The sequence below is a fragment of the Scylla paramamosain genome, chromosome 7, assembly GCF_035594125.1.
Source record: "Scylla paramamosain isolate STU-SP2022 chromosome 7, ASM3559412v1, whole genome shotgun sequence".
Lineage (NCBI taxonomy): Eukaryota > Metazoa > Arthropoda > Malacostraca > Decapoda > Portunidae > Scylla > Scylla paramamosain.
Genome location: NC_087157.1, coordinates 56,302 through 77,390, shown reverse-complemented (window position 1 = coordinate 77,390; position 21,089 = coordinate 56,302). Strand labels below are relative to the sequence as shown.

Sequence of the window (21,089 nt, the reverse complement as noted above, 5' to 3'; positions counted from 1 at the left end):
AATAATGCACTTTTCTTTCTCTTTCCACAAGTTACCTCCAGCAGATTATTAAAGGTAGGTGGAAATTTTATTTAGAGCATGATGAACCCAGCCGTTAGCAGGAAGGCGGCACAACAACGTCAGCGGCGCACCTACAGAGTGAGAAGAGATATTTTCGCTGAGTACGACGATGCTGAGTTACTGAAAAGATTCAGATTGGACCGTGCTGGTATTGTTGCAGTGACTGATATAGTGAGAGACAAGCTGCAAAGTAAAACTGAAAGAAATAGAGCCTTGACCCCTGAGATGGTGGCCATCACATTACGATATTTAGCCACAGGAAAAATGCAACAGTGCAGTTGTGATGATTTTGGAACAACGCAGCCCACTATCAGCCGTGCAATATCACAGACAATTGATGCACTGGCTGACCCAGAAGTAATCTGCCAGTTCGTGGCTTTCCCTCACACCCAGCGTGAAGTGCAGCAAAAACAGGCAGAGTTCATGCAAGTAACTCAGTTTCCCGGTGTTGTGGGAGTGATTGATGGCACTCATATAAGAATTGTGTCTCCTCATGTCGATGAACATGTATATGTGAACAGGAAACGCTATCACAGCATAAATGTGCAAGTAGTATTTGATGCTCACTATAAGATTCTTGACATTGTGGCAAGGTGGCCTGGCTCAGTCAACGATGCAAGAATACTAGATAAGTCAGCACTCAAACTGATGTTTGAGGAACAACATGTACCTGCAGGATGCTATACCTTCCCGGGGACAGTGGCTATCCCTGTAAGCAGTGGCTCCTCACTCCTTACCTTCGCCCTCAAACTGTTGCACAAGCTAATTATAACAGGTGGGTTTATTTGTAAATAGTGTTCTGTTAGGTTTAGATATGCTTTGAACGAATCTAGTAGCTTTCTCCCCAGGGCCGCCCTCCCGCGTGTGCCCGCAGCCCCTACAAGAACCGGTCCCTGCCCCCCTTTGGGCACGCTCTCCTCCCAAGGCTAAGTCCCCGGGGCGTGGCCGCCCAAACTAACCCCCCTCCTCCCAACAGTTCCAGTACCTTACGATGCAGCCGAGGGGACTGACGCCACCACCACCACTGCCACCACCGCCACAACAAGGGTTATTCAAATGGGGAACATGCTTCAGGTGTTGCCCCAAGATGCCTCAGCCCCGCAGCCCCACTTCCCCATGATAGTGCAGGCAGGGAATGTCATACAGGTGAGAGAGAGAGAGAGAGAGAGAGAGAGAGAGAGAGAGAGAGAGAGAGAGAAAGTTTTTTACATACAGAAAGGAGAGACAGAGATAGAAAATCAATCTTACTACTACTACTACTACTACTTCTGAGCACCTCCTTCCTCTCAGGTTGTTCCAGCTGACAACACGCAGGTATTAGGGGCAGAAGTCGTTGGAGTTGGTCGGGTCATGCAAGTGGTCGGAGTCCCAGGCTTTCCCCCGACCCCAGCCCCAGACCCCTGCCCCAGCCACCCCTCTCCCTGTGACCCCTGCCCAGTCATCCCTCACCCCCTCCTGCCCCCCTGCGGTGCTGCCAGCGGGGGTGATGGGAGGTGGAGGTGGGCCACACACACCTGGGTTAGCTGTGGCTTGGCTTATCTCCCTCCTCAGCAGGTGAGAGAGAGAGAGAGTGTATATACATCTGTTGTTATTGTATTTATTTGTCTATATTTTCCTTACAGAGTGATTGATTGATTAAATGATATATATTGGTGTTAATATATACAGACAGACTGGTATATAGACATTCTGATATGTGATGGCCAGTCCATGGAGCACAAGGTCTTTGTGGACTAATGAATATTTTACACTAAGGTTTAAGACCAGTGTTTTATTCAGCTATCATGAAAAAAAAAAGAAAAAGACAGTACATAATTATTTAGTAAGTAATTCATAACTTTAACCCAATCAAATTATAGATACATGCAAAAAAGAATTATATCAATAACAAAAGTAAATAATAATAATAATAATAATAATAATAACTATTACAAATTACAAACAATTACATATGTTTATAATAGTAGAGCTGATTACAATTTGAAAACTAATAAATACAATGAATAATTACTTGTTAAGTGTTGTTTTATCAGTAATTTAAAGGAATGTAATGGTTTGTTTTTAACTGTGTCCGAGAGCCGGGTCCAGTGCTTGGTTCCTCGTGAGACAACACTCTGTTGGGCACGGGAGGTTCAGCAGAAGGGTGTCCTCAAGTTACCTGTCTGTCTTAACTGAATATCATGAGCCCGTGTCTCTTGTGTTTGTATTAAGAGCTTTGTATACAAACGCCAAGGTCTGGAATACAGTAATGTCTCCAGTTTCTAGGAGTTTAAGATCCACTGCTATGTTCGGACTTGTTACTGTTTGTCTTATTCCAAATTAGCTTTTTTGGGGCAAGAAATAATTTATGAGTGTAGGTTGCACTAGGAGAAGAGAGAGAGAGAGAGAGAGAGAGAGAGAGAGAGAGAGAGAGAGAGAGAGAGAGAGAGAGAGAGAGAGAGAGAGAGAGAGAGAGAGAGAGAGAGAGAGAGAGAGAGAGAGAGAATGTTTGATATTATTATTATTATTATTATTATTATTATTATTATTATTATTATTATTATTATTATTATTATTATTATTATTATTATTATTATTATTACTGCTACATATTTCTCTCTCTCTCTCTCTCTCTCTCTCTCTCTCTCTCTCTCTCTCTCTCTCTCTCTCTCTCTCTCTCTCTCTCTCTCTCTCTCTCTCTCTCTCTCTTACAATAATAGTTTTACCCTTCTCTCTCATCCTCTCTCCCACTTCCACTCACTCACTCTCTCCCTCCTTTTGCAGCAAATCCCGAGGATCAACGAGGACATGGTGGACCCAGAGATTGCAGCAGCAGCAAGAGAGAGAGAGAGAAGCAAGAGAGGAGGGAGAGGAAGGAGAGGAGGAGGAGAGAGAGGGAGGCCAGGAGGGAGGCACGTCAGAGAGAGAGGGAGAGGAAGAGGTTGATTCTGTTACAACAACAACTGCAACAACAACAACAGTTAGTCAGTGAGGAGGGGGAGGGGCCGTCCTCTGATGCTGAGGATGAGGTATTGTTCAGGGTAAGTAGTAGTAGTAATGCATCATTTTTAAACTTTCCGAGATAATCTTATTTCAACAGGTAGAGATGAAAAAGTCCTCTAACTGACAAAAAAAAAACATTATCTATTTATTTTGTTATGTAGGCCAGCCAGCCGTGGGGGGGGGACAAAACTTCAATAAAAGAGACTCTCTGAGGTGTGGCTCCCCAAAATAGAATTGCAAATGGTAGCCAGAATTTACATGAATACTGGAGGGTGCTGTCAGGCCAAACCAGCTCCCCATCTGTGCCTATGCAGTGTCTGGCCAGCCACTAGTGTGTTTTGGGGGCTCAGACCAGCAGATTCCCACTGTTTATTCACTGTTTGTGTTGATGCAGTGTCTGGCCAGCCACTTGTGTGTTTTGGGGGCTCAGACCAGCAGATTCCCAGTGTTTATTCACTGTTTGTGTTGATGCAGTGTCTGGCCAGCCACTTGTGTGTTTTGGGGGCTCAGACCAGCAGATTCCCAGTGTTTATTCACTGTTTGTGTTGATTTAGTGTTTGGCCAGCCACTTGTGTGTTTTGGGGGCTCAGACCAGCAGATTCCCACTGTTTATTCACTGTTTGTGTTGATCTAGTGTTTGGCCAGCCACTTGTGTGTATGTAGGGGACTCAGACCAGCAGATTCCCACTGTTTATCCACTGTTTGTGTTGATGCAGTGTTTGGCCAGCCACTTGTGTGTTTTGGGGGCTCAGACCAGCAGATTCCTACTATTTATCCACTGTTTGTGTTGATCTAGTGTTTGGCCAGCCACTTGTGTCTATGTAGGGGATTCAGACCAGCAGATTCCCACTGTTTATCCACTGTTTGTGTTGATCTAGTGTTTGGCCAGCCAGTTGTGTGTTTTGGGGGCTCAGACCAGCAGATTCCCACTGTTTATTCACTGTTTGTGTTGATCTAGTGTTTGGCCAGCCACTTGTGTGTTTTGGGGGCTCAGACCAGCAGATTCTCACTGTTTATTCACTGTTTGTGTTGATCTAGTGTTTGGCCAGCCACTTGTGTGTATGTAGGGGACTCAGACCAGCAGATTCCCACTGTTTATCCATTGTTTGTGTTGATGCAGTGTTTAGCCAGCCACTTGTGTGTATGTAGGGGACTCAGACCAGCAGATTCCCACTGTTTATCCACTGTTTGTGTTGATGCAGTGTTTGGCCAGCCACTTGTGTGTATGTAGGGGACTCAGACCAGCAGATTCCCACTGTTTATTCACTGTTTGTGTTGATGCAGTATTTGGCCAGCCACTTGTGTGTATGTAGCGGACTCAGACCAGCAGATTCCCACTGTTTATCCACTGTTTGTGTTGATGCAGTGTTTGGCCAGCCACTTGTGTGTTTTGGGGGCTCAGACCAGCAGATTCCTACTATTTATCCACTGTTTGTGTTGATCTAGTGTTTGGCCAGCCACTTGTGTTTATGTAGGGGACTCAGACCAGCAGATTCCCACTGTTTATCCACTGTTTGTGTTGATCTAGTGTTTGGCCAGCCATTTGTGTGTTTTGGGGGCTCAGACCAGCAGATTCCCACTGTTTATTCACTGTTTGTGTTGATCTAGTGTTTGGCCAGCCACTAGTGTGTTTTGGGGGCTCAGACCAGCAGATTCTCACTGTTTATTCACTGTTTGTGTTGATCTAGTGTTTGGCCAGCCACTTGTGTGTATGTAGGGGACTCAGACCAGCAGATTCCCACTGTTTATTCACTGTTTGTGTTGATGCAGTATTTGGCCAGCCACTTGTGTGTATGTAGCGGACTCAGACCAGCAGATTCCCACTGTTTATCCACTGTTTGTGTTGATGCAGTGTTTGGCCAGCTACTTGTGTGTTTTGGGGGCTCAGACCAGCAGATTCCTACTATTTATCCACTGTTTGTGTTGATCTAGTGTTTGGCCAGCCACTTGTGTTTATGTAGGGGACTCAGACCAGCAGATTCCCACTGTTTATCCACTGTTTGTGTTGATCTAGTGTTTGGCCAGCCACTTGTGTGTATGTAGGGGACTCAGACCAGCAGATTCCCACTGTTTATTCACTGTTTGTGTTGATCTAGTGTTTGGCCAGCCACTAGTGTGTTTTGGGGGCTCAGACCAGCAGATTCCCAGTGTTTATTCACTGTTTGTGTTGATTTAGTGTTTGGCCAGCCACTTGTGTGTTTTTGGGGCTCAGACCAGCAGATTCCCACTGTTTATTCACTGTTTGTGTTGATCTAGTGTTTGGCCAGCCACTTGTGTGTATGTAGGGGACTCAGACCAGCAGATTCCCACTGTTTATCCACTGTTTGTGTTGATGCAGTGTTTGGCCAGCCACTTGTGTGTTTTGGGGGCTCAGACCAGCAGATTCCTACTATTTATCCACTGTTTGTGTTGATCTAGTGTTTGGCCAGCCACTTGTGTCTATGTAGGGGATTCAGACCAGCAGATTCCCACTGTTTATCCACTGTTTGTGTTGATCTAGTGTTTGGCCAGCCAGTTGTGTGTTTTGGGGGCTCAGACCAGCAGATTCCCACTGTTTATTCACTGTTTGTGTTGATCTAGTGTTTGGCCAGCCACTTGTGTGTATGTAGGGGACTCAGACCAGCAGATTCCCACTGTTTATCCATTGTTTGTGTTGATGCAGTGTTTGGCCAGCCACTTGTGTGTATGTAGGGGACTCAGACCAGCAGATTCCCACTGTTTATCCACTGTTTGTGTTGATGCAGTGTTTGGCCAGCCACTTGTGTGTATGTAGGGGACTCAGACCAGCAGATTCCCACTGTTTATTCACTGTTTGTGTTGATGCAGTGTTTGGCCAGCCACTTGTGTGTATGTAGGGGACTCAGACCAGCAGATTCCCACTGTTTATCCACTGTTTGTGTTGATGCAGTGTTTGGCCAACCACTTGTGTGTTTTGGGGGCTCAGACCAGCAGATTCCTACTATTTATCCACTGTTTGTGTTGATCTAGTGTTTGGCCAGCCACTTGTGTTTATGTAGGGGACTCAGACCAGCAGATTCCCACTGTTTATCCACTGTTTGTGTTGATCTAGTGTTTGGCCAGCCACTTGTGTGTTTTGGGGGCTCAGACCAGCAGATTCCCACTGTTTATTCACTGTTTGTGTTGATCTAGTGTTTGGCCAGCCACTAGTGTGTTTTGGGGGCTCAGACCAGCAGATTCTCACTGTTTATTCACTGTTTGTGTTGATGCAGTGTTTGGCCAGCCACTTGTGTGTATGTAGGGGACTCAGACCAGCAGATTCCCACTGTTTATCCATTGTTTGTGTTGATGCAGTGTTTGGCCAGCCACTTGTGTGTATGTAGGGGACTGAGACAAGTTTATTTAATGTTCAGTGACCCGTTTGCAGGCACAGGGGTGTTGACGAGCTGGGTGTGCAGGAGACAGACAATTACAAAGGTTTACAGTTCAAATGGTACATGTATCTTCAAAATACAGATAATAAGTAGATAAATATTGAAATTAATATAGAGTACCATTCTTTATTTAACACTTAACCAAACTTAACCAACATACACACACACGCTAACTCAGACAGTTCCCTAACTACCTTACCATCCCGCAGGAGGCCATGTCGGAGGTGCCGGTGGTGGGGTCGCCAGTTCCGGAGTACGAGGTGGAGGAGGAAAAGGAAGAGGAGGACGAGGAGGAGGCACGGATAAGGAAGAAGAAAAGATTATTAGCTGTAGCCCTCCCTCCAGCTGATAAGGGGATAAGCCATAGTAAGCCACAGCTTACTATGTTCAACAGGTGCGTGTGTGTGTGTGTGTGTGTGTGTGTGTGTGTGTGTGTGTGTGTGTGTGTGTGTGTGTGTGTGTTTTGTGTGGTCATTTCACTATCTATCTATCTGTTTAGTTTGTCTCCATCTGTCTGTCTTTCTGTCATTGGTCTGTCTGTCTGTCTGTGTATTGCAATGATTTTTCAGTTATGTATTTTATTTTTTATTCTTGTGTACTTGTGTCTGTCTGTATGTATGTATGTATCAGTCAGTGAGTCAGTCAGTCAGTCACTCAGTTAGTCAGTTAGTCAGTCATTCAGTCAGTCAGTTAGTCAGTCATTCAGTCAGTTAGTGAGTTAGTCAGTTAGTCAGTCTGTCAGTCACTCACACAGTGTTAATCCTCCTCCTCCTCCTCCTCCTCCTCCTCCTCCTCCTCCTCCTCCTCCTCCTCCTCGTCCACCTCCTCCTCCTCCTCCTCCTCCTCCTCCTCCTCCTCCTCCTCCTCCTCCTCCTCCTCCTCCTCCTCCTCCTCCTCCTGTTCCCCACCACCCCTGCCGAGAGGTGAGTGTATGTACGTGTGTGTGTGTGTGTGTGTAGTAATAATAGTAATGCTATGTACATATATAAATACTGTTAATATTATTGATAAAAAATATTGATGATGATGATTCAGTGGTGATTATGAAAATGTGCATTACAATATAGGGTAGATATTATTGTTATTACCTGTGTGTGTGTGTGTGTGTGTGTGTGTGTGTGTGTGTGTGTGTGTGTTTGTGTGTGTGTGTGTGTGTGTGTATGTATGTGTGTGTGTGAGGAATAATTGAATAATTGAATAATTGATGCTCTCTCCTTTGCTATTCATTATATACATGGACAGATGCCTGAAGGAAGTGTGTGTAAGGGAGGATAAAGAGATCATGCTGGCCTATGCAGACGATGTCGCTGTCGTGACAGGAAGCCAACAAGATCTTCAAGAGGCCATGACAAGATGGAATGATGTTTTAAATAGGGAAGGAATGAGAATGAACAAACAAAAAACTTATTTACTAGTGGACAAGCAACAAGTGATGGTGTGGCTCTGAGCCACTGTAGTAGGGATGTTATGGTTTAAGTGTAGGAAGTTGCAAATGCTCACCTAACAATTGCACCTTAGTAGAAAAACACAAACAGGAAGTTTATGCAAGTTTTTATCCTTATATAAAATGTTGTATTGCATCAAACCTCCATACATTACTGTCTCTATCCAGTATGAGACCGGTGTTCAGGAAGCACAAGCATGTGCTGAATAACAAGAAGCCGGCATTGGTGAAGGTGACAACATTTCATCTATTTATACATACTTTTTATTATTAAAGCTTATCTTATAATTATTTCTGAAGAGATTGACTAATTTTTGTAGTATTTATGACTTAGAACTATGATAAAGCTATGAATTGATATAATTCCTGATTTGTTTTATCTTTTCATTATCCTTCCTTTGTTAATTGAGCATTTTATATTACTTAGCTTAAAAATGCAAGAACGGTTCAGAAGTATCCAACCTTGGGCTAAGGGCCAAAATTATGGTATCATTCAAAATGTCCTTCAAAGAAAGCCCTCTGTAATCCAACACACTTAGCCCATTAATCCTTCCATTTCTCATCAATTTGTTCAACATTCATATTTTTCCCTTATAGGGTTGAACAATTTTCATGGGTTCAGAGCAAAAGGCTTCCTCATTCCTCCCCAAGGTATTCTCGGATGGTAAGCAGGTTTGACTCTGGAGCAAACCTGACCAAGGGCTACTGCCCAAGGCTACAGAGGTTCCTCTCCCTGAGGCTGAATGCACCATGTGAGATGGTTCTGTTATGTGGATGAATGTCATGGTGGATAGCAGTGCCACCACATTCCTACAATCATCCATCACTCCACTGCTCAAATGCTTCTGCAACCAATGATAGGTATGCTGCCACATTCTGCATGGTCTCCTTGGCTCTCAGATAAGGATACTGTCAACAGGTTTGGGATTGCCAAAAAATCATAAGGAGCTATGTCTGAAAAGTCCAGAGAGAGAGAGAGAGAGAAAGAATGAGCAAGAGAAAGAGTAGGATGAAGCAAAGGAAGAGTCAAGAGGGAGGAAGAGAGAGTAGGACAAGAAAAAACAGAACAAATAAATCCCCTACACGTCTTGTCTCCATTCACACAAGCCATGAAAAGCTTGTCCATCCCTGAGTGCTCAGAAGCAGTGTTCCACTGATGATGTGGAAACTTGAGACACCCAATCATTTAATGGGCTTTAGTAGGTTTTGTCACCAGTCTTCTGTGTGTCACTGACTACATTTTGAAATTTTTATCTGTTCTATTTAATTTTGTGTGTATGTACACAATGTTTATGGTCAATAAACTATTTATAAAACTATTTATCTGTGTGAGTAAGATAAAAGCAGTTATTGTTATTATTATTATTATTATTATTATTATTATTATTATTATTATTATTATTATTATTATTACACATTTTCCTCCTTGTATTTAAATATTATTATTATTATTATTATTATTATTATTATTATTATCATGAATTGTTCTTGTTTATAAATAAAATACTGTAACTGATTATTATTTTTTTTATCATTCATTTAGACTCTCTCTCTCTCTCTCTCTCTCTCTCTCTCTCTCTCTCTCTCTCTCTCTCTCTCTCTCTCTCTCATAAAATGACTGGTGAGGAACTCTAATAATTAAAGTGCTAAAAAATCCATTAAACTACGAGAAATAAGACAAATAATTAATGACACACCTAATAACACAAACAAGGAGTAATAAACAAAACTTAAGCCAGAAAACACGAAAAGATAAAACTATCATATAAAGAAATACGAAGTTAAAAAAAAAATCATGAATATCAAATAAATAACTCACATATAATCAATAAACACGTAAGGAACAGTAAATAAACAATTAAGCCATTCATTGCAAGGGCCACAGTCAGAAAGTGAAAAAAAAAAAAAAATGCTTAGTTAAATACCGAGGCTAAATAAAACAAGGAATTAGACAAATGACAAATAATTAATAAATACATAAGGAATAATGAATAAACAAAAATTAAGCCAGGAAGACTATTATAATTATTGCAAGGAGACGATATGTATGTATGTATGTATTGTATGTAATTCGAGGTTAAAATGGCTCAAATCTGACCCAACAGCAGGCCATAAGTGAAGGTGTTCCTCAAGGCAGGGAGGGGGGGGGGGGAGCAATGAATAGGGGAGGGGCTATAAACTATTGGGGGGGTATTAATTAATGACGCATCCAGTTTAGCGTGTGTGTATATTTCGCGTTGTGATAATTTAAAGGTTTTCTCGCGTTTTTATCTTTATTTATTGATTGATTTTATTTATTTATTTTATTTTTTTGGCAGGTGTTATATTTGTTGAGTGTTTTAAGTAACTGTGGCTCATTGCATCAAAACTCCATTCATTACCTTCGTGGGAAGGTTCAATTTGGCAAGGTTTTATTTCGCATTTTGGGTTTTGTAGTAAATTATGCATTTTCTCATATTTTTCTTTGCTGGTATTGTCCCTTCCACGCCATATATGACTGGAAAGTTGGGGGCGCCTTCCCCCCCCCCCCCACCCTCCACTGCTACGTTTTTTTTTCTTAATCAGTCAGTCAACCAATCAATCAATCCCTTCATGAATCATACCCATTTCCAGGTGTCACCCCCACCCATACATCTCTCATTCTGTCATGTATGAACAAGTGCTAAGGGCAAGCTGAACAAGTACAAAGGGCAAGCCAGCTGTCTCTTTTAATATTCTTGCCTGAAATAACATTACAAATGAGGGTCTATTAATCATCCATTAAATAATCCATTTTTATTGCTTTCTCATTCTTCTTCCTCTGTGTATTGTTAAATTGGATGGTTATATCATTGTCCCTTCCTGTGTTTTAGTGTGCCATTACCTGTCCTCTCTTCCAGCTGATATTTAGTTTGTACTAAAATAGACTGGCATAACTTTACAATTTATACACAAATAACAACATAAACCAATAATGCATTGATATTATGCATGATAGGAGTGGACATTTCCACTCTACATCATTAATGAATGCATGATGAGACGCACACTATTACAAAGCTAATGAGTTCAATAAAAAACACTCAATAACAATTTCAATAACTTTATTAAAAATAGCAATCTTTATAAATCATGAAACTAGAAAACTTTAAGAACCTGGGGCTATAACATCAAATGCACAATAATGCAAACACTTTTTACACACACACTCTTTAATGATATTTCCTAATATACAGTATAATTCCAAACAGAGAGAGAGAGAGAGAGAGAGAGAGAGTGATGAACTACCTGGGGTCATAAATGTAAAGTACAGGTATCAGTCAGGCAAAGCATAGTGCTTGCCTGTCTCATATGGAATGTAAAAACATGGCTTCATATCATTCCAGACCTGGGATTATGGCCAAAAGTTACCAAGCAGTGCTGAGCAAAATCCAGTAGAGTAATATTCAGTATCATTGAATTACTGACAAAGTAAAGATCATTATGTGCAATGATACTCACTACCTAGGAGCATTTCAGGTTACTACCAAGAATCTGACCATGCTGGCAGGGATGGTTAGGCTACAACACATTACATACTTCTCCATTCAAATCAGTCAGCTGATTAAATGGTGAGTTAAACCATTTTGATCATCTAAATCATATTAAGGCATTGGATGAGACCTGGACAGCTTGGGTCAACACCATACATAGGTACTCCACTACTCTGTGGGAGGCACTTGATTGTGGCAAGAGTCATCACAATACCAAACACCATCCTTGACAAAGCACAGCATGGCCCACTCATCCACAGGAACCCAGCCATCTCTAAGGAGCAAATCAATGCTGCCCAGTGTCACTCCTCATCACTTTTAGGGAATAAGAAGTAGATCCCACCCCAGCACCATCTTTACATAGAATATAATACAGAGGACAAAGAAGGAATACAAACAGGGCACATGGTATGGTATGGAACACCAACCCTCACTTTTGGAAAACCCCAGCCACTCAGTAGGAGACCAGCCAGTCACCATGGCTATCACCTGGGGATTCTTAGGAACAGGTGTTAGGTATAGAATGAGAGATAAAGAAAACTCCCAATACATTTCAAGTCTATACGCAAGTCTCCATAGATAGACAAAAAAGTGTTCATGAATTAAACACAATATTGTAAGTTTTAAATGTTATGTGGTACCTTAGATAGATGGACAGGTCACTTGAGAAGAGAAAATAAGAAATGTCTTAGGAAGAGTATTTTGTCATATGTATGAATATATATGACTGTATGACATAGATGACTGGTGAAGTAGATTTTGTCCCTTATCAGAGTGGTTGTGTAGCTGAAACAAATTAATGATTATCAAAACAGAGACACATTTGAGCTGATTGGTGAATTACAGTTTCAGAGTGGATACAGCATACACTGGGATGATAAAACTACTGCAGTCATAAAGTAGATGAAAAAATACTGTGGGGAGGAATGTAAAGCAGTAACATATGCAACAAAAGAAAGCAAGAAAGAAAGAAAGAAAGAAAGAAAGAAAGAAAGAGAGAGAGAGAGAGAGAGAGAGAGAGAGAGAGAGAGAGAGAGAGAGAGAGAGAGAGAGAGAGAGAGAGAGAGAGAGAGAGAGAGAGAGAGAGAGAGAGAGAGAGAGAATGATGTGACATGACATCTTTAAGTACAAATGAGTATATAGTAACCATACACTGATACTTGTCCCCTTATACAGTGATAAGTTTACCCAAACACAATGGACACGGATGGAACTTTTGGAGGCTAAAGTGCTCCAGGTGACTGGTGGACTCCATTTCATTGCGGAGGTCCAGGATTCTCTGCACAGTTGGGCTTTTGGTGTCAGTGGAAGTGGTGGCAGTGTGGCAGCAGTAACAGTTTTGGTCTTCCTATGGGCAAGTTCTGTAGGATTCATATTCTCCCCTCCTCATGAGGGACATCAGTGTGAAGGGTCAACAGAGCATCAATTCCCTCCTCAGGCAAAGAATGATGGATGCAATTTTCTGTTTCTTGTTGTTGCTCCACCTTTTCAGAGTGCTTGAGGCGCTCGTCAGCCACCTTTCCACTGGTGGTGGGTGTCTCAGACTCACTGGTTCCTGTTCCACATCAAGAGTGTTAGCAGATGCCACTTGTATTTCATCTACTTAGTACATTACATCATTACATAAATAACTGGTGTTATCTGATATTAAAGTGCTAATGAGCAACATGCCACAGAAATCTGTTTATTTCAAGAAAATTATGAAGATAATAATAATGTTTCGTTGCACTTCATAAGATGGCTCAGTTTTTACTACTCACCAACACTGCTAAAGATAGCAACTGGACTCTTAAGGACGCTGCTTATCTTCTCGAGCTGCTGAAGGTCATGATCTGCTTCCTTTTCCTGCACCAGCTTTGATATCAAATCCTGCAGGAAACAACTGTGTTAATTCACATTTTGAATAAATCTAATAGATGAAATTTCACTTACAACACCTTATGTGTCTCTGGTGACTCATGGAGGACAGATACATCACCTGAGAGTAAATGGTCAGTGAAGAAGTTGACCCTTGATCCTGGCTAATCACATTAAGTACATTAAACACTCCTGTTAACTAATAAATGAGGGATAGATTTCTCTGGAAGGTTACATTACACTACTTCCCTGGCATTTGAAAACATTTTGCTCTACATGAACTCATATGGAAGCTTTACTGCAACATTAAATCTCAGCTAGATGCCAGATGGTGTAGCCTCCATCACAGAGCAAGGTAATGATATGAAGGCTTAGTACTTTGGTCAACACCTGAATAAGAACCGTTTGAGATGCAGCAGAGATCACTAACCTGCCAGCAATTGAATAAGAAGTGTGTGAGATGCAGCAGAGATCACTAACCTGCCAGCAATTGAATAAGAAGTGTGTGAGATGCAGCAGAAATCACTAATCTGCCATGACATGAATAAGAAGTGTGTGAGATGCAAAAGAGAGCACTAACCTGCAGAGTGGTTTTGCTTCATTTCCTCTCATTCATGATGGAGGCTGGCAAGGTCTAACTCGCGTTCTCGAGCTTGTTGCTTCATCACTCCTCGCTGCAACTGGTAGATGGTGATGTAGTCACCTGAAGAAGGATAAAATTCTTCATTAAAAGACCAAGGAAATGGCATACAGTAAACAGTAAACACTTCCTCCACTTCACTTTTACAGATGATTCAAATGAGCAAAAAACATGCATACACCGATGGACTCTGTCTCCTCATGCACTACAGCATGCTTAAGCTGCTACTTCCTGTCACTTAGCTCAGCCACCTCCTTCATGCTGCAAGTTAACCTGCTCTCCAGGACCCTGTGAGCCTCCTGCAGTTGTTGCAGCTTCTGTTAAAGCTCAGTTCCTCCCAATCCTGTTGTTTCTCCTGATAAAACAATAAGTTTGTTTCTCTCAACTTTTCTTAATACAGCCTCAATAAACAAATCCAATAACAATGCTTTTATTTTGTTATTAATTCAAAAAATTGAGCAACAGTGAGGAAAAATTATTTGCTTTATTATTAGAGAATATAAACTTTCTTACCTTTTGGTTCAGTTATGACATCTTCAGACAACTTTTCATGAGCAAGAGATTCTCCCAGCAGTTTGTTATACTTATCCCTCTCACAGTCTAGCTGAACCTGAAGACTGCTGCACTCACTCTCCAACCTGCTAACCTCAGATGTCAGTGTAGCCACTTGACCCAGCAATTTCCCCTTGGTATCTGTACCTGGAGGTGAAAAATTGATGCAACAGAGGGCCAGACAAGAATGACCAATGGAAGTAATTAGACGTAATGTAAGAAGTGGGTATAAGACTAAGGGAAATAGAAGGGCAATGGAGAGAGGGTTAGATGCACCAGAAATGTCTGTGGAGCCAGGAAAAATTTTAACTTGTAACAGAGATAACTAAGAGCAACTGTGAATGAATAAATGTGATGTAGCCTCGACCCATGACTGGGAAAATGCAAAAGCAGCACCTCAGACACCAGGACCATGATGACTGGCAGCTCCCAAAATTAGCTGCTGGCTTTTGTACTCCTAGTCACCACAGGAGGCTCATCCACAGCTAATCCTATCAGCTGATCATCTTGGGTGAAGTAATTGTTTATCAGTCTGGCTGTTGAGTCCTGATGCAGAGATGTGTGTGTGTGTGTGTGTGTGTGTGTGTGTGTGTGTGTGTGTGTGTGTGTGTGTGTGTGTGTGTGTGTGTGTGTGTGTGTGTGTGTGTGTGTGTGTGTGCACTTTGGAAAGCCTCCCTCCAAGGAGAATGTCAGTTTGATATACAAATATATATTCATGTGGATGGTAGCTCACATTTAGCTTCTGAGTTCTCACATGAAGACATGCCATCCTTGTCTTTTTCCTCTGAGGGAGTGACTTTATACTCTGTGATAAGTGCATGCAGCTCACTATTCTGTCTTGTGACGTTTTTGATTTCTATCTGTGAAAGACACAAGAAGGCAGTAAGTTAACTTGTTTAACATGCCACATCATTTTATATATATTATGCCAAGTTTAAACAGGAAAGCCTCACCAGAAGCATCAACTAAAGACCAAAGTGATTAACAAATCTTTCACTTTACCACCCTTAATGACAAAAGCTGATGATGTCCATATCCTGCATTTTTACACCTTCATGATTCCATTAGATTACATTAGATTACATTAGAACAGTATGTGACCAATGACGTCTCCATTCTACATTGCCATGACAAGAATACAGGGCTTTACTGAACATAAACCAAGGACGCCTCCATTCTACATTGCCATGACAAGAATACGGGGCTTTACTGAACATAAACCAAGGACGCCTCCATTCTACATTGCCATGACAAGAATACAGGGCTTTACTGAACATAAACCAAGGACGCCTCCATTCTACATTGCCATGACAAGAATACGGGGCTTTACTGAACATAAACCAAGGACGCCTCCATTCTACATTGCCATGACAAGAATACAGGGCTTTACTGAACATAAACCAAGGACGCCTCCATTCTACATTGCCATGACAAGAATACGGGGCTTTACTGAACATAAACCAAGGACGCCTCCATTCTACATTGCCATGACAAGAATACAGGGCTTTACTGAACATAAACCAATGACGCCTCCATTCTACATTGCCATGACAAGAATACAGGGCTTTACTGAACATAGACCAAGGATTCCCTCCTCCTCTCTCTAAGGGTTAGGGTTCTCTCAACAGTTACAGCATGGTGTGAGAGATGCAGTGCTGTCAAGGCTTTACTATTTACAGGAAGCAACACACCAATAAATAAATGTTACTTTGGAAATGAAACTGAATAATCAAAGGCTTTATATCTCATGAACTTCCCTTCTTTAATAAACTGTCTTCAAGCTGACAGACTCCAGTAGTATTGCATCTTAGGAATATTCTACAGCTGATTTCATAATAACTGCTCTCTAAAACTGACTACATGCCTCCTTCCCTGCCTCCTACAGACTCTACTCAACAATTGTTGTTATTCTGTTCATGCTGGTGTGACAGTTAACCAGTATATTAATTCCTTAGTTATGTACACTCTAGAATGGTGGTTCATTTTATCTACCAGTGATTTGAATTCCCAGCTTCTAAGTATTACATTATTATTTGTTGATTGGTACCATTTGTATGCAATCAGAGAAAGATTTCAATATAAAAACATATCCATGTTACTGTTACCTTTCAGAATGTAAACCAAAATGAAAGCTATGTAAATTCTTACTTTAGATTATGTTGTCATTTCATTGAATGATGTAATTTCTTGGTTCTTGTGCTTCTTCAAATGCAGTCCCTTGTCTGGTTTCTCTGTCAATTCTAATGTCTTATTGCTCTGTGGAAAAACAAAGTGCAAATGTTTAGGATGAACTGATTCAATAATATTGCTTTCACAATTTCAATATTGTTCACAATTTCTGCAGGAAGTTTACTCCATATATTTACTATACGATTAAAGAAAAAATGTTTGGCCTTGTGGGATTTAAAACGTTTGGGTATAATCTTGAATCTATTATTTCTTGTTAGGTAGAATGAAGGAGGAGGAGGAGGAGGAGGAGGAGGAGGAGGAGGAGGAGGAGGAGGAGGAGGAGGAGGAGGAGGAGGAGGGAGAAACAAAGATAGGAGGGAAGGAAGAAAGGAAGAAAAGGGAAGAAAAGGGAATAAGAGAGAGAGAGAGAGAGAGAGAGAGAGAGAGAGAGAGAGAGAGAGAGAGAGAGAGAGAGAGAGAGAGAGAGAGAGAGAGAGAGAGAGAGAAGAGAGAGAGAGAGAGAGAGAGAGAGAGAGAGAGAGAGAGAGAGAGAGAGGAGTTGGTAAGGAAAATTATTACAATGGTCCAAGGTGAAGAACAGGGACTGGAATGAGAAGTGGAAGAAGCATATAGAATTTGAAAATATAGTGAAGGAGGTAAAAGACCATTAAAAGTGAGAATGAGATCCCAAGTTACAGTAAAGGAGATCCTAGTGAGAACTGGGAAGCTGGCTGAAAATTCAGAATACAAGAATATTTGGGTAAAAAAGAGATATGAACTTGGAAGAAAGGGAAAAAGAGAAGGATCTGAGGAATGAAGCCAAGCAAAAAAAACGAGAGAAGTACAGAGACCGAGAAGCAGAAATTTTATTGGAGGGTACTAGATATGAAACTAAGGAAATGGTATATTCAGGAAAGGGAACAAGAAATGAAAGAACCACAACAGCAGACAGACAAATTGCATGTGGTGGGAGAAGTAGTATATTAAGAGTAATAAATACAAAACAAACTTCATGTAAACAAATAAAATTTTCAGAAAACTTGTCACACAAAACCTTATTAACAACTCACCTTCTCCTTCTGCAGCATTTCCTTCCTTCTTATCTTTCTCCTTTCCTTCCCCATCTTCCTCCTCCTCCTCCTCTCCTTCCTCTTTCTTTCCACCTTCCTCCTCCTCTTGTGACTCTTAACTCTCTTCCTCCTCGTCCTCCTCTTCCCCTGTGCTTCCCTCCTCTGAAAGAAAAGACTTGTTTAAAAAGCAAGCAAATATAGTAGTAATAGTAAAAAAAAGTCAATGAAATGAAAGTTTATACACATATGAAATTAGTGAAAATTTGACACCAAACATTCTCTATCTGTAACATTACATCAGAATGACGAGAACACAAGATATGAAAAGTGAAAGGGAATGATGTATATAACAAAGAAAAACATTGTATAATGACATATGACAGGAAAATAATCTTGTATACTTGTCCCTTAAATACTTGCTTCCTTGTATATTAACTCCCAAAATGCTCATTCCTTGTACTCTCATTTTCAAAACACCTCTTCCTTATATATTGTCACTCAAACACTCCTTTCTTGTACACTTATTCCTAAATCACTCCTGTCTTCCTGTATTCTCATTCTCCAAACACTCGTGCCTCTGCACACCCAGTTCCTCAAAACATTTCTTCATTGTTTACTCATCCCGCAAACACAGCAACTTTCTTGTATACTCAGCTCTCAAAAGATGCATTTTTAAACATCCATAACTCCTTTTATTTTCATTCCCCAAACACTCCCGGCTGTGCACACTCCAGCACGTTAACACAATAACCAAGCAATACACACGACTACTGGCACCATCCAGATCTGGCCCCAGCACCCCTGCCTCCTTGCGTGCCAGCTCCAGCAATGCACGGCCACAGCGGCAGTACGCGTCACCACACTCGGGCGCCTGCTCCCCACACAGCTCCACCAGGGACTCTGTTGCCTCCTGGAGTGGTAAGGAGTGTCAGTTAAACCTGGTGTTTACTTTCACTATGATATGAAACAATTAACAACACAGAAAACAACACAACTAGGTAACATGCAACACATACCACACCTAAGCAACAGACACACCTCGAAGGCAGCGACAGCAGATTTGAAGTCCCCCACCAGGAGGTGTCGCTTGCCCCTAGAGAAACGGTCGAACGCTGCTGCACTTGCCGCACGTCCAAGGGGAGCAAGCAAACAGGCCATCATCAAACAAGTCTCGACTTTAACCATTCGTAATTTACACCATCATATATTGTGGAGTAACTTCATGTTTAGTATATCTTAACATGGAACATTATTAAGAATGTGTACATGCTTGTATTATTTGATAAATTATGTGGTCAGCTACACTTTCCACTCACACTCTCATCCATCACCAAAATTAAACTAACCCCCTATTACTTTCCTCCCACCCTCAGAATTATTAAACTAACCTCCAGTCACATTCTTCTGACACCCTCATCCCTCACTAAAAATTAATACCAACTGGCAAAATTACCAAACTAACCTCTAAATATCATCCTCCCACCATCTAGTCTCTCACTAAAATTAATCTCACCAAGCACGATTATCAAGCTAATATCCAATCACTTTCCTCTGACCCTCAAAATCCTTTCCAGCTGGTAGAATTATTAACCTATACTCCAGTCACTTCCACCCTCTCATCCCTCATTAAAATTAATCCCAGCCTTCAAAATTATTGAACTAACCTCCAGTCAAAGAAATATCACTGGTTTTGTGGGGGATATTGTCACTGCACTAAGGGATGCACACAATTTCTCGTAAGTTTTCACATTTTGCGTTCAACTGTACCGGTCTAAGTGGAGGAGTGAAAAAGTGACACCTAATGAATAGTTGCCACAAAACTTATTCTCATTACTTTTTGTTCCTTGTCATTTTTCTTTCAGGCTTTTTTCATCATCACAGCAGCTTGAAATTTTGAAAATACATGCTATTTGAGGAGGTAGCTGTACATGTGAAAAAAAAAGAAGGGAAACAAACATCCATACTTGTGACTGATATGAAAAATAAACTATACATATAAATGTATATTTCACTTTTCTTTCTAGCAATTAAAAAATGTACATACGACAGTATTTCTTTCTTTTCCTCAATAAATACGACAACAGTATTTTTCCTTCCCTTCAGTACACCCAGCCTTTCCCTTAGTACATATCACAGTACTTTTCCTTTTTGCTCAGTGCATATGAGAATAATTTTCCTTTTCCTCCATGCATATGACACTACTTGCCCTTTTCCTTTTCTTTCCCTAAATAGAGAAGACAAGACAGAAATTTTCTTTCCCTCAATACACAACACTATTTTTTCTCCCACTCTCTCTCTTGTACAGAGTCAGTTTCAATGTACTGGAAGGTTATGCCTACGGGAAACTGAAGGACAACTCAAGCAACGAGTGGACGGGCACGGTAGGAGCTCTGCAGTCAGGGGAAGCTGACCTCACTGTCTCTGAATTGTCCATCACTGAGGAGAGGTTGAAAGTTGTTACCTACACCCAGCCTATCTATATCATCAGGTGAGAGATACAGGTGATGATCAAATAATATTTTAAAGATGTTGAACAAAGTGCTCCCTTAACAGATTAATTGGATCAGCAAAATGTTCAGAATATGAAATGTCAAATAATTAGATTGATCTATCTATATGCCAGGCTGGCAGTCCTATACAGGGTGGCCCAGACACTACACTATACACTCACATACAACATTGACACTGTTAATCCACGGGTAATCTACTGGGTTGGCTACAGTGTGTCCCTCATTGTGTACACATCATACTCTGCCACACTGGTCTCACATCTTGCTGTGGAGCAGCCTGCATCTCTGCCATTCAGCAACCTGCGGGACCTGTCTAGGCAGTCAGGCTGGGATGCTGGATGCAACAACAATGACCTCTTCCAAGTGACAGCCTCGGTGGGTCCTTGGCTTCTTGCTGTGTGAACTGATATACCATCCAGTAGTAGCAGTAGTAGTAGTAGCAGTAGCAGTAGTAGTAGCAGTAGTAGTAGTAGTAGTAGTAGTAGCAGTAGTAGTAGTTTTAATTTCTCAAACAACAGTCCCATTGCTTTAATTTCCTGCCTATCTAAAGTTTTTAATCTACCCTTAATAGGAATATTCTTAAACATCTATTACTTCACAGCCTACTTGTATCTGATCGCCAGTATTAGGGTCCATCAAGGCTGCTCCACTGGTCATCTGGCTTTCCTTACTGAATCTTGGTCATCATACTCTTTTAGAGATTTTGGTGAAACTTTTGCTGTTGCCTTGGATATATGAAAAGCTTCTGATAGTCTGGCACAAAGCTTGCATTTCCAAACTACCCTCCTACAGCTTCTTTCCTTCTCTGTGTAACTTCATCTCAAGTTTCCTTTCTGACCATTCTATTGCTGCTGTGGTAGACGGTCACTGTTCTTCTCCTAAATCTGTTAACAGTGGTGTT

The 21,089-nt window shown here is 41.2% G+C and overlaps 2 protein-coding genes across 2 annotated transcripts; one reads left to right on the top strand and one right to left on the bottom strand.

Annotated features, from left to right (window-relative positions):
- The first annotated feature begins 66 nt into the window (after positions 1-66).
- Positions 67-9,394, top strand: LOC135101853 (uncharacterized). Its single transcript, XM_064006132.1, has 6 exons — positions 67-835; positions 1,037-1,206; positions 1,351-1,614; positions 2,824-3,080; positions 6,644-6,828; positions 7,677-9,394. The coding sequence occupies exons 1-4, from the start codon at positions 79-81 to the stop codon at positions 2,983-2,985; spliced, it is 1,353 nt and encodes a 450-aa protein (XP_063862202.1). The 5' UTR covers positions 67-78; the 3' UTR covers positions 2,986-3,080; positions 6,644-6,828; positions 7,677-9,394.
- A 1,550-nt stretch (positions 9,395-10,944) lies between these two features.
- On the bottom strand, positions 10,945-20,591 carry LOC135101855 (uncharacterized). Its single transcript, XM_064006137.1, has 9 exons — positions 20,448-20,591; positions 18,700-18,793; positions 18,444-18,588; positions 17,679-17,840; positions 15,173-15,299; positions 14,401-14,586; positions 13,828-14,242; positions 13,151-13,259; positions 10,945-12,945 (listed from the first exon to the last, which is right to left on the bottom strand). The coding sequence occupies exons 3-7, from the start codon at positions 18,456-18,458 to the stop codon at positions 14,208-14,210; spliced, it is 525 nt and encodes a 174-aa protein (XP_063862207.1). The 5' UTR covers positions 18,459-18,588; positions 18,700-18,793; positions 20,448-20,591; the 3' UTR covers positions 10,945-12,945; positions 13,151-13,259; positions 13,828-14,207.
- Between the last annotated feature and the right edge of the window lie 498 nt (positions 20,592-21,089).